This window comes from Eptatretus burgeri, chromosome 15 (assembly GCF_056783735.1).
Source record: "Eptatretus burgeri isolate ZD-2024b chromosome 15, Ebu_testis_v1, whole genome shotgun sequence".
In the NCBI taxonomy this organism is placed as follows: domain Eukaryota; kingdom Metazoa; phylum Chordata; class Myxini; order Myxiniformes; family Myxinidae; genus Eptatretus; species Eptatretus burgeri.
Window position 1 is genome coordinate 44055170 of NC_140975.1, and position 22279 is coordinate 44077448.

At 41.8% G+C, this 22279-nt stretch overlaps 1 protein-coding gene across 7 annotated transcripts in view; it reads left to right on the forward strand.

The window, feature by feature from the left end:
* LOC147012074 (E3 ubiquitin-protein ligase TRAF7-like) overlaps positions 1-22279 on the forward strand; it is a 113873-nt gene that overhangs the window by 48321 nt on the left and 43273 nt on the right. For 4 of the 7 annotated variants that reach the window (XM_085858231.1, XM_085858232.1, XM_085858233.1 and 1 more), the window contains 9 exons: positions 10189-10316; positions 10431-10513; positions 10676-10715; positions 10987-11103; positions 11285-11407; positions 13786-13905; positions 14087-14218; positions 15664-15783; positions 16012-21354. In XM_085858231.1, coding sequence (XP_085714357.1) covers positions 10189-10316; positions 10431-10513; positions 10676-10715; positions 10987-11103; positions 11285-11407; positions 13786-13905; positions 14087-14218; positions 15664-15783; positions 16012-16026 — 878 coding nt within the window. In that variant the 3' untranslated portion in view covers positions 16027-21354. Of the gene's footprint in view, positions 1-10188; positions 10317-10430; positions 10514-10675; positions 10716-10986; positions 11104-11284; positions 11408-13785; positions 13906-14086; positions 14219-15663; positions 15784-16011; positions 21355-22279 lie in introns of those variants that run through there. The other 3 variants (XR_015051981.1, XR_015051979.1, XR_015051980.1) reach the window with 1 other exon arrangement.

Sequence of the window (22279 nt, forward strand, 5' to 3'; positions counted from 1 at the left end):
TACTAATTAAAAAAAAAAAATGTATTGGGAAGACCATACCAAAACAAGACCTGCCAAAACAAGTCAAGCAAGGAAGGTTAATGGTACACTCCATCTCACCTGGTCTGAGGTCATCACACCCACTTGCGCCCTCAAGAACGCCTCGAAACTGCTTTTGCTTACCATCGATATCAGCGTGCCACCTGCTGTCCAATGCAGGGCTTGTTGCCTGCTGCTGCTTGTGAGTAGGCCACATGGGCCGAAGCATATTTGTGGGCCGTTGTGGCCGAAGATTCATGCCATTTTGTGGGCTCAGTGGGCCGAAGAACTCTGTGAGATTAGGCCACTGGGCCGACTGAACTCACCTGGTGAGAGGCCAATAGGACAACGAAGTGAGGAAACCCTCAGGGGTGAATGGACAATACTGCCGGGAGGGTGGCATGAAGGAGCGAACACGTTAAAGAACTTTGAACCTTTGAATGTCCTGCTCCAATGCAAATATTGGTGTTAAAAGTAAAATTGAATGCCCTCCCGTTCAAATCAATAATTAGAATGTTTAAGTAGTGTGCATTTGTTTGTTAGATTAGTGATCCGACACACTAGGATAGGGACATGCCAATCTTACTGTGACACTTTGGTTTTTGGAGTTAAGTGCTTCCCATATTGTGGGTTAGAGTAAATGGGAGATCTGTGCTGTACGTTAGACAGGGCCATTACCGTGGGCTGCCGCAGATGGAGGCTCGGGAGAAAGGTGGGGGTAGTGTTGCGGAAATGGCCCTTAGTGTGTTATTAAATACAGGATTAGCCCAGATTCTCCCTTAAATGCATGTTTAGCCAGGTTGTTCGGTAATTGGACGTTACATGTGTGTCGGGAGGTGTAGCAGGCTGTCCAGTGTTCATACAGTGGTGGTGTACCTGGAGGCGCCTTTCTTCTTTTTCCTTCCCCTCTCTGAACTAGCCCCGCCCAGCGCTCTGAGAGTGTCGTTCGGCGAGACGGGTCGGCAGCCGATTGGTGGAGGGCAGCTGCAATCTCGAGCGATGGACCAATCACAGGTCCCCGGGGGAGTGTCCAGACGAGCGAGCGCCGGGAAGGAAAGGAAGGAACTGCCAGGGTCAAGTCTGCCTTCTGCTGGAGGAGAGGCTGCTAGAGTCGAGTCTGCCTTCTGCTGGATGAGGGGCTGCTTGAGTCGAGTCTGCCTTCTGCTGGATGAGAGGCTGCTAGAGTCGAGTCTGCCTTCTGCTGGATGAGGGGCTGCTCGAGTCGAGTCTGTGATGTACTTGATGAGTGACTTGACGGCTGTTCCTCCTTGGCGATGGACCCAGTGTACAGGTCGTCCCCAGGTTCACCCTGAATCCAACCACGGAGCCTCTGACTACTGTCTTTGCTTCCGGCACGGCTCGACACGTTTTTCCGTCCCACCGATCCGCCTGCGGAGCCCAACACCCCGATTTGGCCTAATCTGGTGAGCAGGCCAGGCCTGGATTTGTATGCTGGACCTTGTTGAAAGCCAGCAAGAGCACACCGTGGATCTTTCGCTCTTGTGCCGTCGACCTTACAGGAGCTGAACACACTGAGGCTGGTGCGTGAGCGGTGCGACAAAAGGACGACGCCGCCATCTTGCCGCGTGGCGTGTTCTAGCTTGGGCGCTCAAATCCGTTGACATCGGCTTGTCACGAGCTGCATTCGTGCCTTTGACACTTTTCCTCTCGTCCATGAGGCATCACCAAGTACTCTGTGTCTTGTCTGCATGTTGTCTAAGGTTTATTTCGCTCGGGCTCCCTTCGAAAACCGTATCCGTAGCTTCCTAGTTAAGAGCGGGTTATAGATTAATTATAACATTGTCATGAATGTTTTGCTTGTGTCGTGTTCCCCGATGTGGCCCCAATAAATGTGGCTGATTCATATGAAAGTTGCCGCCTTGAAGTTATTCATGCCGTGCTGAGGAACAATTCGCTGGATTTATGGCATATATGACCAGCTCATGGTGGAACTCCGGAAGGAGGACCATGCATCCTTCATCAACTTCCTGCGAATGCCCCCAGCGATGTTCGACGAAATGCCAGCTTGAGTGGGTCCAAGGATAACCAAGCATTATTATTAAATCATTTCAATAGTCCAGTGGAAGCGATTTAACTCGTTCAATGGAAACGATTTCAATTGCCGAGCACCAGCGTCCAAAAACAATAGGCGAGTGACAGGCATTTATTAAAAGTGAAGTTGCAGCCTCTGAATAGAAAACCTCACGTAATTGTTGACGATACGCTGCCACGCTATGCATACGTCAGACTATCGTTGGGCATAGGTTGTGGATGCCTAAAACACTCTAATCAATCGTTGGTATAACATGTATAAGTTATCGAAGCGTTCTGTGTTCATTACTAGGACATTATGCATTTGTCCAAGTCGTTTTGAATACTTTTAAAACTGAAACAAAAAAATAGTTCATCGTGGGAATGAGAAAAAAAAATTAGCCGAAAAGAACCTCGAACAATGGTGCAAAGTAGTCTCCTATTCGTGGACGCAACGAGGATCCATCATCACCCACACCCTCCCCATCACGCTCACCTACTACTACTACTACTACTACCAATACTACTACTACTACTACTGACACGCTCACCTACTACTACTATTACTACTACTACTACAACTGACACGCTTACCTACTACTTCTACTACTACTACTGATACTACTGACATTGACATCTACTCAACATGGAGTCTGGAACACTGACGGGTTCCTCTTGTGAAGCCCATTTGTATATACCAATTCCCCTAAACGCTGCCAATACGCCATTATACGGTAGATGTAAGTTAGAAACACGTTCTGTGGTCGTCCGGGAGATGTCAATCAAATTCGTCTACATACGACAATGTGCGTTTGAGATACGTTGCACATAGGTTCAAAGCACGCTACTCATAGGTTCAAAGCACGTTACTCATAGGTTAAACATTACCTCGACGTGTTTCGACTTGTGAGTAACTTACAAGTAACGTGTGTCAATGATCGCGGAGGGTGCAGATAACTTATGCCAGCGTATGCGGAACTTGTGAGCCATACATTGAGTATCTCGTAAAATTTTCAGCATGCTTGAAATTTCACAACGTACTGGACGTACCATGAAACATGACAGCATACTTCATCGTTTTTCAGCATGCTCCTAACGTATACACAACTTACCCATACCGTATTCGACGTGTGCCAGCGTTTTACACACATTTTTCATAAGTCGGCATACGCTGGCTAAATTGTCAAGGTGTGACTGCGATGTTGACACTTCCAATTTTCCGGCGGTTATGATTTAAATCGGCGTGCGGCAGGTTTTTAACAGGCTACGCCACGAGTTCGTCGGCGAATTGTGCAGCGTGCTATGCCTAAGTAAAACTATCGGTGGGCATAGGTTGTGAACGCTGACAACAGGCTAAGCATTCGTTGGTATAAGTTATCTATAACACAACGAAACGTTCTGTGCCCGTTACTAATGTGTTATGGATACGACCAACACATTATGAATATGACCAAAACTTAAAAAAAACCTCAAAACTTCAGCGTACGCCAAAGTTTTACATACATTTTTTATACGTTGCCATTGCTGGTTAAAACGTCAAGGTGTGACAGCGCCTTTAGCCGGGACTTTATTCCCAACAACCAGTTCCTTTTAGCCGGTACGTCCTTGGCAGTGTCGCTCGGCTGCATCCGATCCGGTAAAGTGATCCGGTTTGGACAAGGCGTACTGAGGGCGTGTTCCCCGGTAATTAAATCACGTGGTTATTTTAGGTAACCGGATTAACTAGCGGAGGACCCTAAGTCACGTGGTTGAGTTATTGGCGTCCACGGTTGGTCAAGTGACCCGCCGCGTCACGGAATTATCCGTGTGCTACGGCTTACAATTCCTGGGAGTCTGGTGGAAGCCGAGATAGCTTCCCCCCCCCCTTCCCCCCCCAGTGGTCTTCTCACCCGACCCCTGGCCCACAACAGTATATATGTATATATATATATATATATATATATATATATATATATATATATATAATAAAGAAAGACCCACCCACATCTCTCACCTGTGAATGGAGGGAATAACCCATCAGCTCTCACTTTATCAATTACACCCAAGTGGCTATGATTATATAAATAAATCGACTTCTCCCATGCCCTTCAAGCTGAAGAAGCTGCATAAAGCCTACCAAGGTAAGCCCTTTGTTGTTTCAAACCCTTCTTAGAGTTCTTCCACAGCTGTAAAGGCATTCACAAATAGTACACACATGAGAATCCCAATGCTCCACACACCCTCAACTGCCGGACCGGCTTCATCGCTCATTGGTGAATCGTCAGCGACAACGCAGACAGAAATGCATTCCAATGAGGCTCAATTGAGTCCCTTTGAAGAATAAACCTTTAAAAATCATCTCCAGAAAGGCTTTATAGATCGAGGGGGAAACGTCACCCACATGTTCCCAAAGCCTTGGGGATATAGGTTACTTGGTATGGAAGCCATAATGGATTCAATGACAATCTTAAAAAAAATTATTTTTCTTGAACTGCATCATCAATCAATGTGAAACTTCATAATTATAATGTAGTGGTCATGGGGAATATGTTTTAAATTTCAACCAAATCAGATGCATGGTCTGACAGCCAGAATTACTTAATATTTTGAATCTGGGTTCAGGGATTTTTATCAAACTTGGTGCAAGTATTATAATGATGTAATAATGTGGACGGAGGCATATCCTGTGATATCACGACATCTAAGAATGCCCTTCTAATTTACTTCTGGTCGGCTTGCCCCACAAAACGCCACAATAAGCTATTTATACACGTAAACACGGCATTTGTCCAAGGAGGAAAATATTATTAGCCTTCTTGGGAGGAGCATATTATTAGTCTTAATATTGTGCCATTATCATTACTGTTATTGCCTCTGCCACTGAAGGTGGATGGAGGTTATGCTTCCCCCTATTTTATTTGTCTGTCTGTCTGAACAGGATATCTAAAAAAGTTGTGAACGGATTCAGACAAAACTGTGTCGGCAATTTGGGTGTGTGATAAGCACGAATCTATTCAATTTTGGTGAAGATCCGAATCCGGACACAATTTTTCAAGTGATTCTTCACCATTGAGAAATGGGGCCAAGAACCGATTTATAACATCATATTTCAAAAGGTTGTGGACGAGTTATGGCAAAACTTTATGGATGAGCTGGTTAGGTGAGAGGAACAAGCCGAATAGATTTTGGTTCAGGTCCGGATCCAGATCCGGCCTATCAGTAGGATACAAAATGTAAACTGTTCAGCCTGTCTGCTATGTGCTATACTAAGTACCATTAGAGTTACCTTCGCCAAAGGAGAGGGTATTGCATTTGGGTCCGTTTGTTTGTTGCTTGCAAAATCGAAGATTTCTCACGTACATTGGTCAGTCAATTTTGTCTGTCTGGCTGTCTTTATCGCCTGCAGGTCACAAATTTTAACCGATCTTCACAAAACTTCACGACATGGTATAGATTGTCATAAGGAAGAAGCCTATTGTTTTTGAGGTCAAAAGATCTACATCGGACAAAGGTCAACAACTTAGGTGAGGTCAGGTCTGGGAGCATGCGCCAGAGCAGCGCGTTTCTGTGTGACGTCGCTGCGTCAACTTAGGTGAGATTTCTAATCCTCAATTTTCATCAGATTGACTTGAAATTTGAAGAGGATTTATATTTCAGGTGACTGAATTCAACCAGCCAATTATTTTTGAGTTCAACATAGACCAAAAGGTCAACATAGGCCCAAGGTCAACAACTAAGATGGTATTTCTAAAACTCAATTTTCATCTGATTGACTTGAAATTTGAAGAGGATTTGTACATCAGGTCATTGAATTCAACCACCATTTATTTTTTAGTTCAAAATTGTTTTGTGGATTTTGCAAGTCTCATGCTCTGCACTACGTCGTCGTCTTTGTTTGTTTGTCTGCACAGAATTTTCGTGTTTTTCTCCGCAACCACTTGTCGGATCGAGACAAAATTTTCACTAAAGGCACAACTACTCATGTAGAATGGTTGAATGATAATTATGACTTCATAGGTCATGTGGTATGGCAGCCATGTTGGAAAAAGAGAAAAACTTTGCACCTCTATCTTTGAAACTTGGCACATGGCAAGTACTCATGGGGAATAAGTGATTGTTTTTTTTTTTATGACCTTATTGGTGCCTTCGTTATGATGTCATAAATGCATATAGAAATGCTATATCTTAGTATGAAAAATGTTGAGGGTCATCTAGGGATAATATGGTCCACAGAAAAAAAAAATCGGTGACGTTATCAGTCCTGTGATTCGGCAGCCATATTGTTTAAAAAAAAAAACCTTCAAAAATCTTCTTCTTTGAAGTAGATGAACAGATTGAGGTGAAACATTACACATATGACCGCCTATCCATGAGGAACAAAAGGTTCACACACATGTCCTACGTCACATGGTTTGGTAGCCATGTTGGATTTACCCTAAAATCAATAAAAAAATCTTCTCCAGAACGGCTGGACAGATCGAGGAGAAATTTCACACAAATGTTCCCCAAGCCTTGCGTTATAAGTTCAGTTTAGGAATAATTGATGGGTCACATGGTTTGGCAGCCATATTGGATTGAAGAAAAATATTCAATGTTTTCTCTGGACCTGCTAAAGCAATCAACATGAAATTTCACAATTATGATTGAGTAGTGATCAATCGGAATACATGTCTTAAATTTCAACTTTATCGGCCACTTGGTGTGGCAGCCAGAATTTTTTTTTTGATTGGGTTCTTTTTGATTTTTATTTAATTATTTTTTTTGAATAAGGCTCAAAGAGAAAATGGGTGTGATGGTGGAGTCGCAGCTGAAATGTGAATCCTATCCAGGTTTCTCCTGATGACTTCATCTTTTCATTTTACTTGTTTGGGTTCCTTCTGATGACTCTAATGCAGGACTTGTACCTATTTGGTCTTCCATTTCATTTGAATTTAATTTATTTTAATCTCATTCTAAATTCAAACACCACACAAAACAAGTCCTTGTGAGGGTCCGCAATCTCTGATTGCTCTTTTTCTTGTTACTTTTGTTATTGGAGGTGGCCTTGGAGAAACGCTATGATTATATATCTATATACCTTCATACAGATTTTGGCCAATGTGAAAAACTCCCTTGTGGAATGGGGGGGGGGAGGGGAGATGAAGTCGCTACAACCTCCATTGTGTGGTGACCCTTTGTCCTGTCAAGTTTTGGTTGAGATTGGCTAAGTTACGATCAAATGTATAGCGGTCAGTCACGGACAGACACACCAAATTGTCTATTTCAGTTACATTTAGACTTGTCAGAATCTCCAATTATCCACCATTAATTGAAACACATGCCTGCTGGTTGATTCACAGGTTGAAGGTGCAATTAGGCGGTGGTTTTTTTTTTTTTTGAATGACGTTTCACTTTGCATCTTTTTAAAAGTGATTTAGCAAAGGATGTAGATTTGTATACTGAACAATGGAGGCATTGGGACACTAACCTTGGGACCTCCCTCCCCACACTTCCACCCTCTTAATTGTGTATCTTCCACCAACCTCCTTTTGCCTGTACCTTTCTATTCACCCTGCCAATTTATCTGACCCTGTTATCCTCGTCTTTTATTTTGGTTATTTACTTGTTACTTCTGCCACCGAAGGTCGAAGGAGGTTATGTTTTCACCCCTGTCTGTACGAGGTCCGTCTAAAAAGTAACGGGACTGGGCCTGCTGTGTGCACAACTTGCACAACTTGAATGAACGGGTTGCGTCACAGTCTTTCGCAACATCCCAGCAATATATGTGATTGGGTATTGTTGACTGCAGTGATTTTTTTTTTTATATTTTTTTACATGTGCTTTACACATAGTCTAGTCTAAGTCGTCGTGCCATGAGGCGTGAGCAGAGATCCAATCTGAAGTTTCTTGCGAAGCTTGGCAAAACACCTTCCGAATCCTTCGCAATGCTGCAACAAGTCTACGGGGAAGAAACGATGTCACATACACGTGCATTTGAATGGCACAAAAGGTTCAAAGAGGGACGAGAGGAGGTTGAAGACGATCCACGGTCTGAAAGACCTTCAATGAGCAGAATGGCGGAGAACATCGAGCATGTGAAGCAGATGGTGCACGCAGATCGTCGACTCACAGTGTTGATGATTGTTGAGGAACTTTCCATCAACAAGGACACTGTCTGGAGCATCATCACTGAAAATCTCGAAATGCACAAAGATGGTCCCCAAGCTGTTTTCCGAGGACCAGAAACATCAGAGTTACTGTCTGTCAAGGCATTATCGAGTGCCTCGAGGACGATCCAGACCTGCTCGGGAGAGTTATTACTGGCGATGAATCGTGGATATTCGAATACGATCCTGAGACCAAACGGCAGAGTCATTAGTGGAAAAGTCCAGTATCATCAAGACCAAAAAAAGCAACGATGTCGAAGTTGAAGGTCAAGGTGATGCTCATCATGTTTTTTGACATCAAGGGCATTGTCCACTTCGAGTTTCTACCACAGGGTCAAACAGTGAATCAATACGTGTACAAGGAGATCCTCCGGTGCATCGTGTCTGGGACAAGAGGAGGGATCTGTGGGAGAACAACGCCTGGGTGCTCCACAATGACAACGCCCCTGTTCACAGTGCCCTGAGCATCCGACAGTTTCTGGTGGAGAGGAATATGCTAACTCTGCAGCAATCCTCGTATTCACCAGACTTGGCCGCTTGTGACTTTTTCCTATTCCCCAAGCTCAAGGGAGTGATCAAGGGGACCCGATTTCATGATGTGGAGGCCATCAAAAGGGCCGTGACGACGGAGCTCCGGAGGATTCCAGGAGAAGCCTTCCGGGGATGCATTGAAGCGTGGAAGAGGATGGACAAGTGTGTGAGACTGGAGGGAAACTATTTTGGAGGGGACAAGCCGTGATTTCAATATATTGTTTGGAATAAAATTTCTGTGAAGTCAGTCCCGTTACTTTTTAGACGGACCTCGTACATTTGTGGGTTTCAGAGTGTGGAATGGAGTCTTCCCAGGGCAGGCTCAAAGTATCCACCTTCATGTCGGTAATGGGTCACGATTCATGGGCCAAGTCAAGCTATAAGGATTTCTGTTCTAAAAGTTTTGTGCCGAGTGCTCTCTTCAGGATCGGCGCTGAGCCCCAGACAGCTTCCAACTGCAGTTCGTTTGTAATAATATTCCCAGGGATGGTTTTTAGCGCAACTGTAAAGTAGTTCCAGGGAGCTTATGGGATGGCGCGTCATTCGTCCGTCTGTCCGTCCATCCACAAATACTTGCAACTTCTTCTCAGAAACTACACATAAATGGCTACAATTGCTTCAGTTTATCATTGCATGGGCTGGCAGGATGGCGTCGAGGTACACACACTCTCGTCTAAGCTGTCTAACATGGCTTTGAATCTCGGCCCAGCTATGAACTGTCATCAGTGTTTCATAAGCAGGATGATTCATCAATGTGTGTGCCATCCCTCGGATGGATGTTAAACTTGTCATCCTTCCTGCCGGCATTGGTTTGTGAACACTAATGATTCCACGGTGTCCTCCGTGAAGAGTCGGTGAACTCTCCAGCAACATGAACAAATTACAAATTCCTACCCTAAATACTACTGAGAAGGCAATGGCAAACCATACACTATAACCCTTGCCAAGAAACTGCTTCAGCCGCACGAACACTCTGTAACAGAGTATGGTACATTAGAATCGTCATTGCACAGCATGAATGGGGTAAATATAGCATGAAAACTTCATATAAACATTACACTTCAGCTCTTATAATATATCGACTCAGTCTCTTCAAGCGATGGCTTTCTGCGTCTAAGATGTTGGTGGCACATCTTCTGGTGGATGACGACCTTCGGCAATTCAGGACTTGTCAGTACGGGAAATCTCACTCGGCAAGGAGCCGGTCTCCACTGGCCCGAATAAAATGACTCGCATAACTCTGCAAATAGTCTAAGCTGCTAGTAAAAGGAGATTCTGATGAAAGATGATTGTTATGAAAGTAAATTTGAATAACGTCCTGTGCAGAAAAGCTATTTGGTTAAATTGTTCGCTTTTGCAGCGCAATTTTATGAGCCCTTAAATTACTATGAATGCAAAGGAAAGTGCATGGGATGACACACACACACACACACACACACACACACACACACACACACTGATTATACTTCACTCATTCCTTCAGCCTATGACCCTCAGCAAATATTCAAGTGTAAAGGCACTTTTGTGGGACACCAGGGTCCCGTATGGTGCCTGTGTGTGTACCTCGCTGGGGATCTGCTCTTCAGTGGCTCTTCTGACAAAACCATCAAGGTATGCTTGGGAGGGAGGAGGGAGGGGGAGTTGGGTGAAGGGAGGTGCTGTCAGCATTGAAAGGTTTTATTCTGAAGAAGCATCTATATCTCTTGCATGCTAATATTTCAACAGGTGTGGGACACGTGCACGACGTACAAGTGTCAAAGGACTTTGGATGGGCACGATGGGATCGTTCTGGCACTGTGCATTCAGGGGTAAGGGAAAATGCATCAGAATGAGGGCCCCATGTTGTGATGGGGTTGGAAATGCAAATATTTTGTTGTCTAATCGAAACACTGCTCGTTTTGGTTTTCGTTCCAATTTTGACATTTCATGCATTTGTAGTTTTTTTTTTATTGTTGTTTTGTGTTTTGCAGAGCCCAGCTTTTTAGTGGATCTGCAGATTACACTATAATAGTAAGCATTTCATGCATATGCTGTCTTTCCTCATGTGTGGCTGGAACTTTCTTTTTGTTAGCTGTGTTTAACTGAATTAATTTTTCCTCATTGCCAATGTTGTGGAACTTTTAAGTATTATTTTTTTCTCCCCCTCCACCCCCTTGTATGTTTCGGAAGTCATGAAATGTTCCATAAAGGACCAAGATAAGGAATGTGGAATTGGGAATCTGTCATTTACAAATTGAACTGTAAACACCTTGTGACTAAAATACTGTTTCTCTGTGTGCAGGTGTGGGACATTTCAACATTGCAAAAGGTGAATTCGATCCGTGCGCACAGCAACCCTGTGTGTACACTTGTCGTGGCCAATAACCTGCTGTTCAGCGGATCCCTCAAAACCATTCGAGTATGTTAAACCTCCATGTTGTGCTCAATTCGAAAATGCATCCTCTTTTGTCAATTCATCGTTTGGTAACATGTTCTGGATTTTGTCACTATTCAGGGTTGCACCACATATGTGCAATGCACTTAAAAGGCTCTGTGTAGCATTGAGCAATGTGGCCTCTAACATTGTTGGTCTTGTACAGGTCTGGAACATTGATGGCTCTGAGCTGAAGCTAAAGAAAGAATTGACGGAACTGAATCATTGGGTCCGAGCGTTGGTGGCTTCACAGAATAAATTGTACAGTGGATCCTACCAAACCATCAAGGTGAGCTCACCTGTGTGTTGTTCATTTTTAGATCCTTGTGGAGGATCTCTAAGTTTTATTCACGTTGTTGTTCTTAATCTTCTTCTTGTGGACTTTTTTGTTTCACAGCCTACAGTTTTCATCAAAACTTCCTGAAACTTGGCATATATATGTAAAAATACCCTGCGCAGACAGTAACCATCTCCGATTTTGAAAATTCCTTGTAGAAAAAAAGTTATGACGTCAAAATATCTCTGCTAATGGAAATCACCTAAAAAATTATCTCCGAAACTAGGCAAGCTTTTTGAATTCTGTTTGCGGGAATCGAACAGGTCATTAGCAGAGATGAATTACCGCACATGATAAATTACTATGACGTCATATCAATCTTTATGACATCATTCCTATTTTTGGACATTTTTTTGTTTCACAACCCAGAGGTTTCATCGGATCTTCATTAAAATTGCCATGTGTATGCAGAAAGCCCACGCACAGGCAGTAACCATCTCTGATTTTGGAAATTTTTCCGAAAAAAAAAATTGACGTCATAATATCGCCGCTGATGGAAATCGCCCACACCATTGTCTCCGAAACTAGGCAAGCTGTTTGAATTTTGTTTGCGGGAATCAAGCCGGGCATGAGCACAGATAATTTATCGCAAACCTGATACATCACAATGACGTCATATTCGTTTTTATGATGTCATCATTAAGAGGACGAGGATCTTTGCTCATTTGAGCTTGTTATAATCCGGTGCAGCGATTTGATCGAAAAAAAAAATCTATCCTGAAGATGCCACGTACTCTGGGCCGATGTGGTTCAAGGCAAAGCAAAGGTTGGTTTCCACCAGAGCCACTGAATGGTATGCATGCCGGGGTGCTGATTGTAAGGTAAAAAAGAGATATGTATAAAGAAGATAGCTTAGCTTCCATTGGGTCACATCGTTATTATATGCCAAGCCACATGGTTTTGGGTCAGCAGCTTAGCGGACAATGTAGATGAGCACAATTTTCCATGAACTGGCAGATCTTTACTTTCGATTGAAAAGTCAACTTTGAGCATCAGTGGGGATCGAACCCACACCACAATGCAACAAGGCTTTACCCATCCTCCCAGGCTGCTCCATTAGCTCCCAAAGGGTAAAGCGGTTAGAGTTCCGAGTTTTTACTTTGCTAACACAATGTGAATTCAACAGCAAGTGATATATATAGGCTAAATTCTTAATTCTGATTTATAACTGCCGCCGTGCCACATTGTGCTGAAGCACACACTGATGTCACTACTTTGTATTTGGTTTGTGAGTAAAAGTGGTTTAAATCCTTGGCGTTGGCTATTTCTCCCCCCCCCCCCCCAAAATGGTGTGTCAGTTCCCCCTAATTATTGAAAAAGCACTTGTGGTTGGGGGCTGTCCATGTTGACAGTCCAAAAAATGGGTTTTTGTCTTTATTATCTTGCCAAAACGAAGTTTTTGCAAAATATGTTAGTCAGCTTGTATGTTTTTTTTTTTATTTTTTTATTTTTATTTTTTTGTCTGTAATCACGTATAAAAAATTCTGCAGAGCACAGTTATCATCGGAAATTTTTGTAACTTCGCATATCAGAGGCCTATAGAGGTCCCTTTCAGCGCATAAAATTTTGAAGGTCAAGGTCAAAGGTCACTTTGTCGCAAATCAGGGGAGTCGACGAAACCCTTATTTTTTGAGTAATTTTGATCGTATCGTCTTCAAACTTCATGGGAATATAGTTCATGGTCTGGCGCTCAGCTGATTAATTTTTGGTGGCGATTGGCCTTGACCTTCATGGTTAGCGCCTCAGGTCAAACATATTTGACCCCAAGGTCAAATTTTCAAGTTTTAGGAACTATATCGTGTAGTACCTCAAATTGAACACCTCGATGAGTGCTTTCTAGATATATCAAGCTTGAGACATTATGATGTCATTTGGTGACGTTATGAGGCAAAAGCATATTTTTCATGGTTACTCTGTAGAACGATTCTCATCGGAATCTCTCGTGGGCAGATATTCCTCAAGGAGTCGCTCCTGGTGGATAGCAGCTCTGTTCACCTCAGTGTGACCTTAAAGAAGTCACACGTGGTCACCTTTTGGCAAGATACGGGTCACCCTGCGGGTGACATTGGTTTATTTTTCTATTGATTGCTCAGTCCAATCTACTGCCTGTACATATGATGTGTTTCATGATGCAAAAAAGGTATTTGAGCAAAGTATTCCTCATGCAGCATTGTTTGTGTATAAACTCTGTGAAAACTTTTTTTTGAAGTTTATTCTTGTTTCTTGATAAAGCATTGTGGAAACAAGTCAAAGTTCTATCATTGATAAATCCAAGAAGATATCTCCTCTTATTATAATAATAATATTTATTATTTTTTCCTTTCATGCAGATCTGGGATATCCGGTCTCTGGAATGTGTGCATGTGTTGGAGACTTCAGGAGGCAGTGTATATTCCATTGCAGTGACCAATCATCACATAATTTGTGGAACGTATGAGAATGTTATTCACGTGAGTTTCGATGAATTGATTATGACATGATAGACAAATCTGTTTTCAGATCATAGGGACACCAGTAGTTTTTGAAATGGCCTATGTTCTAGTCTGAGTGGTTACTCGAGGAGTCTTATTTCAGTTGAGTATTTTCCCCCAAACCCGACTTGCTTTGTTGTCCCAATTTGAATGCGTTCAGGTTTGGGAGTTACAGCGGAAGGAACGAGTACGCACGCTAACGGGACATGTTGGTACGGTGTATGCTCTGGCTGTCATGGCAATGCCTGATCAGACAAAAGTGTTCAGTGCATCGTACGATCGTTCATTGAGGGTGAGAACCACTTGTCAAAATGTCACAACTTAACTGAGCAAAGAATGTAATGTAATCACTAATTTCAGCACAAATCAGCGATTTACATGGGTAGCAAGAGAAGTCTTGAAGCAAATTGGAAATAAGATACTTCAAATGGGATGTGATCCACCATTAATAAAAGAGAGGCTGATGTTTTGGGCCTTAACCTTCATCGGAACAAAATAGAAAATCAATGGGGTTGGGGTTGGTAAACAAAGACTTCCGCAAATTATGTCATCACTTGTGTGCTGGGAATGGGGAATGCCGATTGGACAGAGTGCGTGCCATGTGTGACATTGCTCAGAGTGAAACGTCATGAGTGATGTGTTGATGGAGAGAAGACGAGGAAGGGGGGGGGAGATAGAATGAGAAGATGAAAGAGAGGAAGGGGGGGGGAGATAGAATGAGAAGATGAAAGAGAGGAAGGGGGGGGAGAGATATGGGGGGTTGGGGTGGGGGAAATAATGGGAGAAATACCCGCGTTGGTGTTCTGCACAGTCGTTGCAATACCTGCGGCTTCATCAACCTCAGGACATCAATATCAAGGATTGTTTTACTTCTGCCACCTCCAATGTAATTTACTGTATTTCATGCTCACTTTGCAATAAACTTTACATTGGTGAAACTGGACGACGGCTTGGAGACTGCTTTAGAGAACACGTCTACAATGTTAGAACGAACAATGACAAGATCCGTAAACAGGTTTCTTGTCACTTTAACAAGGCAAGACACACTATTCATCACATATCCTTTTGTGGTTTGATATTCTACTATGGAAGCAATGACAGCCAGAAACTCAAAGAACAGTATTAGTAGTTAATCCACAAACTTGGAATGTCAGTACCAAATGGCTTGAAGGAAAAATGTTCTTTCTGCTCGTCACCGCACCTATTCTGGCTCATCCCCCACCACTCTTCTTTTACTTTTTCAGTCAATTTCCCTCCTCATTCCTCATCTTCTCCTTCCTCGTTCCCCACCCCCCCACCACATCTACCCCCACAATCTCATTCCCCCATTTCTCCCCCCCCTCTTCCACTTTCCCCCCTTTCTTTGTCTTATCATTATATCTCCCCTCTTCTTCTTGGTTCTCTTTCTCTCCACCAACATTTCACTCTGAGCAATACATCACACATGATGTGCATACCTGTCAAATTTGCCTACCCCAGCATGTAAATGATGATGTCATTTGCAGAAGTCTTCTTTACCAACCCCCGCCCCATTTCCTTCTCTTTTGTGAAAAAGGATAAGGCCCAAAACGTTAGCTTCTCTTTTATTCACAGCGGATGAATTTCTATTCAAGATATTTTATTTCCAATTTGCTTTTTGTTGAGCAAACCGATCACACAAAACGATAAAGGTTTGACTCGTGTCTTCCCTTCATAACAGCCCCCTTGATGTCCAGTGGAAACTCTTGTTTTCTACAGGTCTGGAGCATGGACAACATGATCTGTACCCAAACTTTGCTTCGACACCAGGGTAGCGTCACGGCTTTGGCCATCTCTCGTGGTCGCCTGTTTTCTGGAGCAGTGGACAGTACAGTGAAGGTGCGTAATGTGTAGGAAGACCTTTTAGGCCAATGGCTCAAGGAAAGTCACAACGGGGAGATGACTTTCCAGAAAGCAAATCGGTTGTCAGTACCTGACACCATGTGCACAACCAATTGAAAGTTGATATTTTAGTCAGTGTTAGTTCTTGTCAAAGAAATGGATCTATACAAACGTTAAAAAAAAAAATATGTATATATAACCACTTGCAACTTTGAATGTTTGCAGGTTTGGACATCTTGAGTTGTGAACAACCGTGGCACATGAAAAGTGCATTTCCCTACATGAGTGATTTTAAGGTGGCACGGGACACTAGCGAAGAGAAATTTCAAGCAAGACCAAAGAAAACACTAAGAGTAAGATCTAAATTGAGAGCAAGTTGACAAGCATGCTTCAATACAGCACTTGCCACTTTGAAAGGCAGCATCAGGTAATCCTGATGGAAGTCCATACCCTACACCTCTGGTGACCAAGTCTGAAAGTATCATAGGACTGACTGTCATGGCAGTTGTACCGAAGTACTGTTCATCCTTCACTCTGAAAGGTTGCATTGCAGTCGAATCGATACATTAAGTTGTGTGTGTATTTTCCCAGTGCCGTTTTGTCATGTAAGGTGAAAAACATTGATTTCAAATTCTAGGAACAAACAGCTGTTAAGAGTCAGGTTTCTTTCAGAGCTCGATTTGTAGCTGCGTTTAAGTGGGGTTTCTTTCAGATGTGAATTTTAGCTGCATGTCTGTTTTTCAATTCCAAATTTAATATTTTACACCGGCACGACAAAATAGCTTTTAAGAAATTGCACAACTTTACCTTTAAGGTGAGGTCAGAAGACCAAACATTACTGCTGTTCTGACCACAAGTTGGTGCCAATACATTTGGGGGCGTAGTCACTAGCATGCGTGTTGTATGGATGTTCTGGTATGCATCCCGTAGCTGTAGTGGTTGGGAGGTTGTGGAATTGTGGGATAATGAACATGATAAATTACATGAAAAGTGAATTTACAGACTGATTGAAGAGAATGTCGGTTAGAGATGGAGAACGTTCAAATTGATTGTGAAATACCAAAACCTGTAATTGTCAGGAGGTTTAAAAGGAAGTACGTAGTGTTCAAATGAACAGCCCTGTTTATTATAAAGGATGGGAAAGATTTGTTTCTGCTCATCAATTAGCTCCTCCACCGTAGGTTAACAGAGGTTGTTTTCACCACTGTCTGTTTGTCTGTCTGCGAGTATGATATCTCAAAAAGGTATTGACTGATTCGAATGAAACTTCTTGTTCAGGTTGGGTGTGTGACAAGTACGAACTGATTAGATTATGGTGAGCAGCCAGATCTGGATCCAGATACTAACATTTTCAGTGATTGTTCACCATTGTGAGATTGGGCCAAAAGTGATGTATAGCATGATATTTCAAAACATTGTGGACAGATTATGACAAAACTTGGTGGATGAGTTGGTTTGGTGACAAGAAAAAGCCGATTCGATTTTGGTTCAGGTCCAGACACAGATCTGGCCTTTCAGTGGAATATAAAACATAAACTTTTCACTCTGGCAGAGGCATGCGCTCTACCGAGTGCTGTTTAGTTTGTTTTACAATTGGTACATTCCCAAGGTGGAAATTCTACAATTTTGCTTTAAACCTAATACACTTGATATGCTGCACAATGCACACGAAGGTACCAGGATGAATGCATCACGTTGATAATCCAATTTTGGCAGTTCACAAAGGTGTGACAATGTAGCCACAGGAAGTAATGCTGAGATGTGAGCAAACGAAGAGCATTTTGAATCTGTTGCCATCTCTCTACCCCCTCACCTCCTCCCTTCCCCCTTTCAGCTCGATCATCAATGTGGGAAGAGTTATCTCCCCAGCAGGTTTTAGAAAGCCCTATAACTGGCCCCTCTCAAGTTGGAATATTGTGACTTGCAGTGGTTTCAATTGAAAACAGCCACAGCAAGTCGTTTTGAATACAGGTGCAGGAAATGCTGAACTTATTAAATCCAATGAATATTTGTTTTTTGGGGGATTAAGCTAATGAAGCAAGCATTCTTCTAGGATTGAGAACTTTGATGACATGATGGTGATTTGAGCCAGTGGTATTGGTGGAGCAGCAGGGACCACCAAAAGAGGGAGATACCCACACCAGCAGTAGCACATTTTCTAATGTGGTTATTATTGACCACCTACTATCCCTGGACATGAAAACCAATGATGCCTGTCTGGGAAATAGTGGCATTCTGAGAAATAGGTCAATTAAGGTCGTTGACCCCTGAATTTGACAATATTTACTAAAACGGCTATAGTTTTTATAATTTTCAAGTTACAATACCTTGATATACATCAAACTGATCCTAAGACAATAGGCTATAACATGCAATAACAAAAAAGAACATGTGGCTGAAATTAGTAAGTACAGAACCAATTTTATTACAAATTTTGCCCCAAAAATCCAAATTTTCATATTTTTCATATACTTTTAGCATCACTCATCACATGCATAATGTAAAAGTATCAAATATTAAGCATTAAAAAGTTTCTCTAGAGTCTGCTGCAATTATTCATATATAATACATTGTATTATCTTAAGTGTAAATCACATTTTCATCATATTTTGTCCAAGATACCTGAAAATGGTATTATTCAGTACTCATGGCATATGACCATTAACTTGATTAATTTCATATTTATTAAGAGAAAAATTTGTTTCAAATATTATATTGTCACAAGGAATTATATTTGTTGATGAGTATATCAACATCGCACAAGGATGGATCCAGGATTTGTGTAAATGGGGGGGCGGGGGGGGGGGTACAAATTCTTATATACTATAAATGTTTTTTAAATGGTAATTTTTCAATGTACTTTGTTGAAAATAAATTTCAAAGAAATATTGAGGACTATAATGGCTGTTTGTACAAACTCTCCACTTTTGGCATCAAATGCAATCTTTCGAACAAAATTATCAGTTACTAAGATAAATGCCAGGAAACTGTCAACATTATTGTTACATATTATGTTGATATCTAGTCTGCATCTGAGTCTGAATTATCACTGTAAAATGCAGAGAGAGTAAAGGTATTTGAACATGATTTGTCCCCTCCATCCACCAAGGCTTCACAGGCGCATGCTGTTGTGCATGGTTGGCCACTCTCCAAGCAAGAACACTCCACTGCACAGGTATTGGGTTGACAGTTACACACAAGGTCATGTAACAACTCTGGAGCAGCTGGCGATTGACTCATCATTTGAGGCTGGAGACCAGTGCCACCTGGGCTGTGTTTGAAGCCATATGCTGTTGCATCAGGTAAGGTTGGAGAAGGGTAAGCAGCTTGTCTCCATGTTAACAGCTGATAAGCAGAGCGAAGTAGATGCAGACTGAAAGCGTCTTCTGTTGGTGGTAGTTTCTTTCCCTGGATGTTCCTCTGTCCAGCCTTCTGACACCTCAGGGCATTCAATGACATGCAGTTTGTCTTGCCATACATGCAGCCAACAAACTTTGTGGCTGCCATTTCTATCTCCTTTGAAATGTTTTGCTCATCAGATCCTAGCAGACCAAGAGGCTGGAACTGGTCGGCTTTCTGCATCATTATCCTAAACGCAGTGCGCTTTCCATGGCCGAAAAAAGAGCTTACCGTATCACAACCAGTCATGCAGTAGACTGACAGAAGAATTGTCTGCTGAAATTATATCAGATTCATGGGCCAAAAGTTTCTGACTAACTGAGTCATTCCGTTGTCTGCATGCTGAGAATAAGGACCGTAGTTTGTTAAGAACTGGAGTGACTGGCTGTTGCTTTGATGAAAAGGATTTTGTGTAGAAAAGACACTTATCAATGTCAATGGTATCTTCTCCCTTAGCTTTCTTGGCAATGGGAGCAATGTCAAATTCTGTATCCATATTGTAATCATAGACTGTTCAGTGCTGTTGAGGTAATCTTGAGTACACCAAGACAAAATGTGGATCTGCCTGCAAGCGTAAAAAAATATTGGTCACCAATAGTTTCGCAGAATAAGTCAATTTAATCCACTAAATTGAAAATAATTCAATGTAAATTCATAAGTATTTTAGACCTAGGGATAAACCCTATTCATAGGACTTTATTCTTTTAGGGGGGTTATTTTTCACAACACCATGTACCTTACATAAAATTTATGCAGTAATGACTTCCATTTTAGACACATTCTCATGACAATACGATTTAACCCCAGCTCAACAGCCTGTAGGCAAAACATTCAGTATACCACGTGTTTTTCCATCAGAAAATTTGCTACATGGTAATATATCTTCATCACAAGACTATTCATAATTAAAAAAAAAGAAACAAATATATTCATACTTACATTTTAACAGAGAAGATGGTGTCACATAAAACATGCTGCAGTATGTGTAGTCTATCGCATCTGTTCAAGTGTGACTAACCTAATTTCATATACATTGTAAACTCATGGCTGATGAGAGTGCTATTTATAGCAGTGCCACATGTGGGGACCATCTCAGGAATGTGGGGGTCATCTCAGGATTATTGTGGCAAATGGGATCATCTTATATAATCCAATATTCTTTGTCAGGGGCATTATTTTAGGGTTGGTTCAGGGTTTAGGGGTGGCATTTTTTTAGTGCATATGTATTTAGTGATATTGAGGAAGGGGTAGAGGGTGTTGGTACATTGGTATTTGTAACCCCCTCCCCCACCCCTTCCAAAATTCTGGATCTATCCCTGTGTGTTATTGATATACTCATCAACAATTATAATTCCTTACAACAATATATTATTTCAAAGAAATTTCATATGAAATTAATGGTCATTTGCCATGAGTATTGAATAATACCATTTTCAGGTATTTTCAGACATCTTGGACAAAATGTGATGAAAATATGATTTACCTTTAAGATAATAGAATATATTATATATGAATAATTGCAGAAGACCCAAGAGAAACTTTTTAATGCTCAACATTTGATACTTTTATATTATGCATGTGCTGAGTGATGCTAAAAGTATTTGAAAAATGCGAAAATTTGGATTTTGGGGGCAAAATTTGTAATACAATTGGTTCTGCACTTACAATTATTGGCCACATGGTTTTTTTTGTTATCGCATGTTATAGCCTATTGTCTTAGGATCAGTTTGATGTATATCAAGGTATTGTAACATGAAAATTATAAAAACTATAGCCGTTTTCGTAAATATTGCCAAATTCAGGGGTCAACGACCTTAATTGACCTATTTCTCAGAATGCCACCATTTACCAGACTGGCATCATTGGTTTTCATGTACAGGGATAGTAGGTGGTCAATAATAACCACATTAGAAAATGTGGTACTGCTGGTGTGGGTATCTCACGAAATAAGCCTCTTTTCTGGCCCCTGCTGCTCCACTATATCATCAGTGGTTATATGACAGAATGTGATGTCATGCTTTAAGCGATTATTGTTTTGATGCTGGAATGGCTGAGATTTGTACAAGTAAATTTGCTGCTTTTATCTTTTTATTATTACTACCTTTGAGAGTGCCTTATTTCTTAAACATTTCACCTCCATTGTGGAAATAAAAGGATTTCCTAAACATTTTCCCCTCAGTTTAATGGAAGGATCAGCTGGCATCGTGAATGATGTCACAAGTAAGGTCTATTCGCTCTTGGTTCATCTAGAAACCACTTGACTGAAGATTTTTCTATTTCTCAACTGTTCCTATTTATTAATTGTCATGTATTCAAAAATGATCTTCAACAAAATCCTTTGATTTACTCTACCCTTCTTCATCAAAGAAACCAACCAGAAACTCACAATATACGAACAGTCCAAGTTTCTCTTTGAAACGGGAAATTTATACATGATTGAGATCAAATCCTTTTCCACAACAGGGGGTCTTTGAATGCTCAAACACTTTTGATTGCCATAGCATGAAGGAACCAAGCAAAGAAACTCTACTCTGCCTCGCCAACTGCTTCTCACTTGCTCGTGAATTATACAAGCAGACAAATGGTGCAGCCATGGGTGCCAAAGCAGGTTCGCAGCCATGAAGATCTTTTTTTGATTAAATTGATCAACAAATTTGACTTGTTTGAAGGTCACACACCAGAATTATTTTGCTGTTACATAGACTACTGCAATGGGTGCCGTATCCTGTAGCATCGATGATCTTGAACAATATCAAATTTGTCAATTCCTTACACTCTGCTCTTGCTTTCACATGGCAGATTATGGGACACGGGGAGATTGTTTCGGCCAGAGAATCGACCATCCCAACAATTAACTGTTACAAACCTACAGATTCACACAGCAACCTCCTAAAATTCATCTTCTCAAGTCCAAAGGTCAATTTGATATTCCCAATTACTGAAGCTCCACCATCTGTGCAGTGACATTTCTGATTTCAACTCCAAATCCAATGGCAGGTGCAAGTTCTTTGCAGAGTATGTCTCACCAACTTCCATTGTGGCCGGTGCACTGGAGTGTGCCCTCAACACCGACGGCTTTGCAATCTTCCAAGAA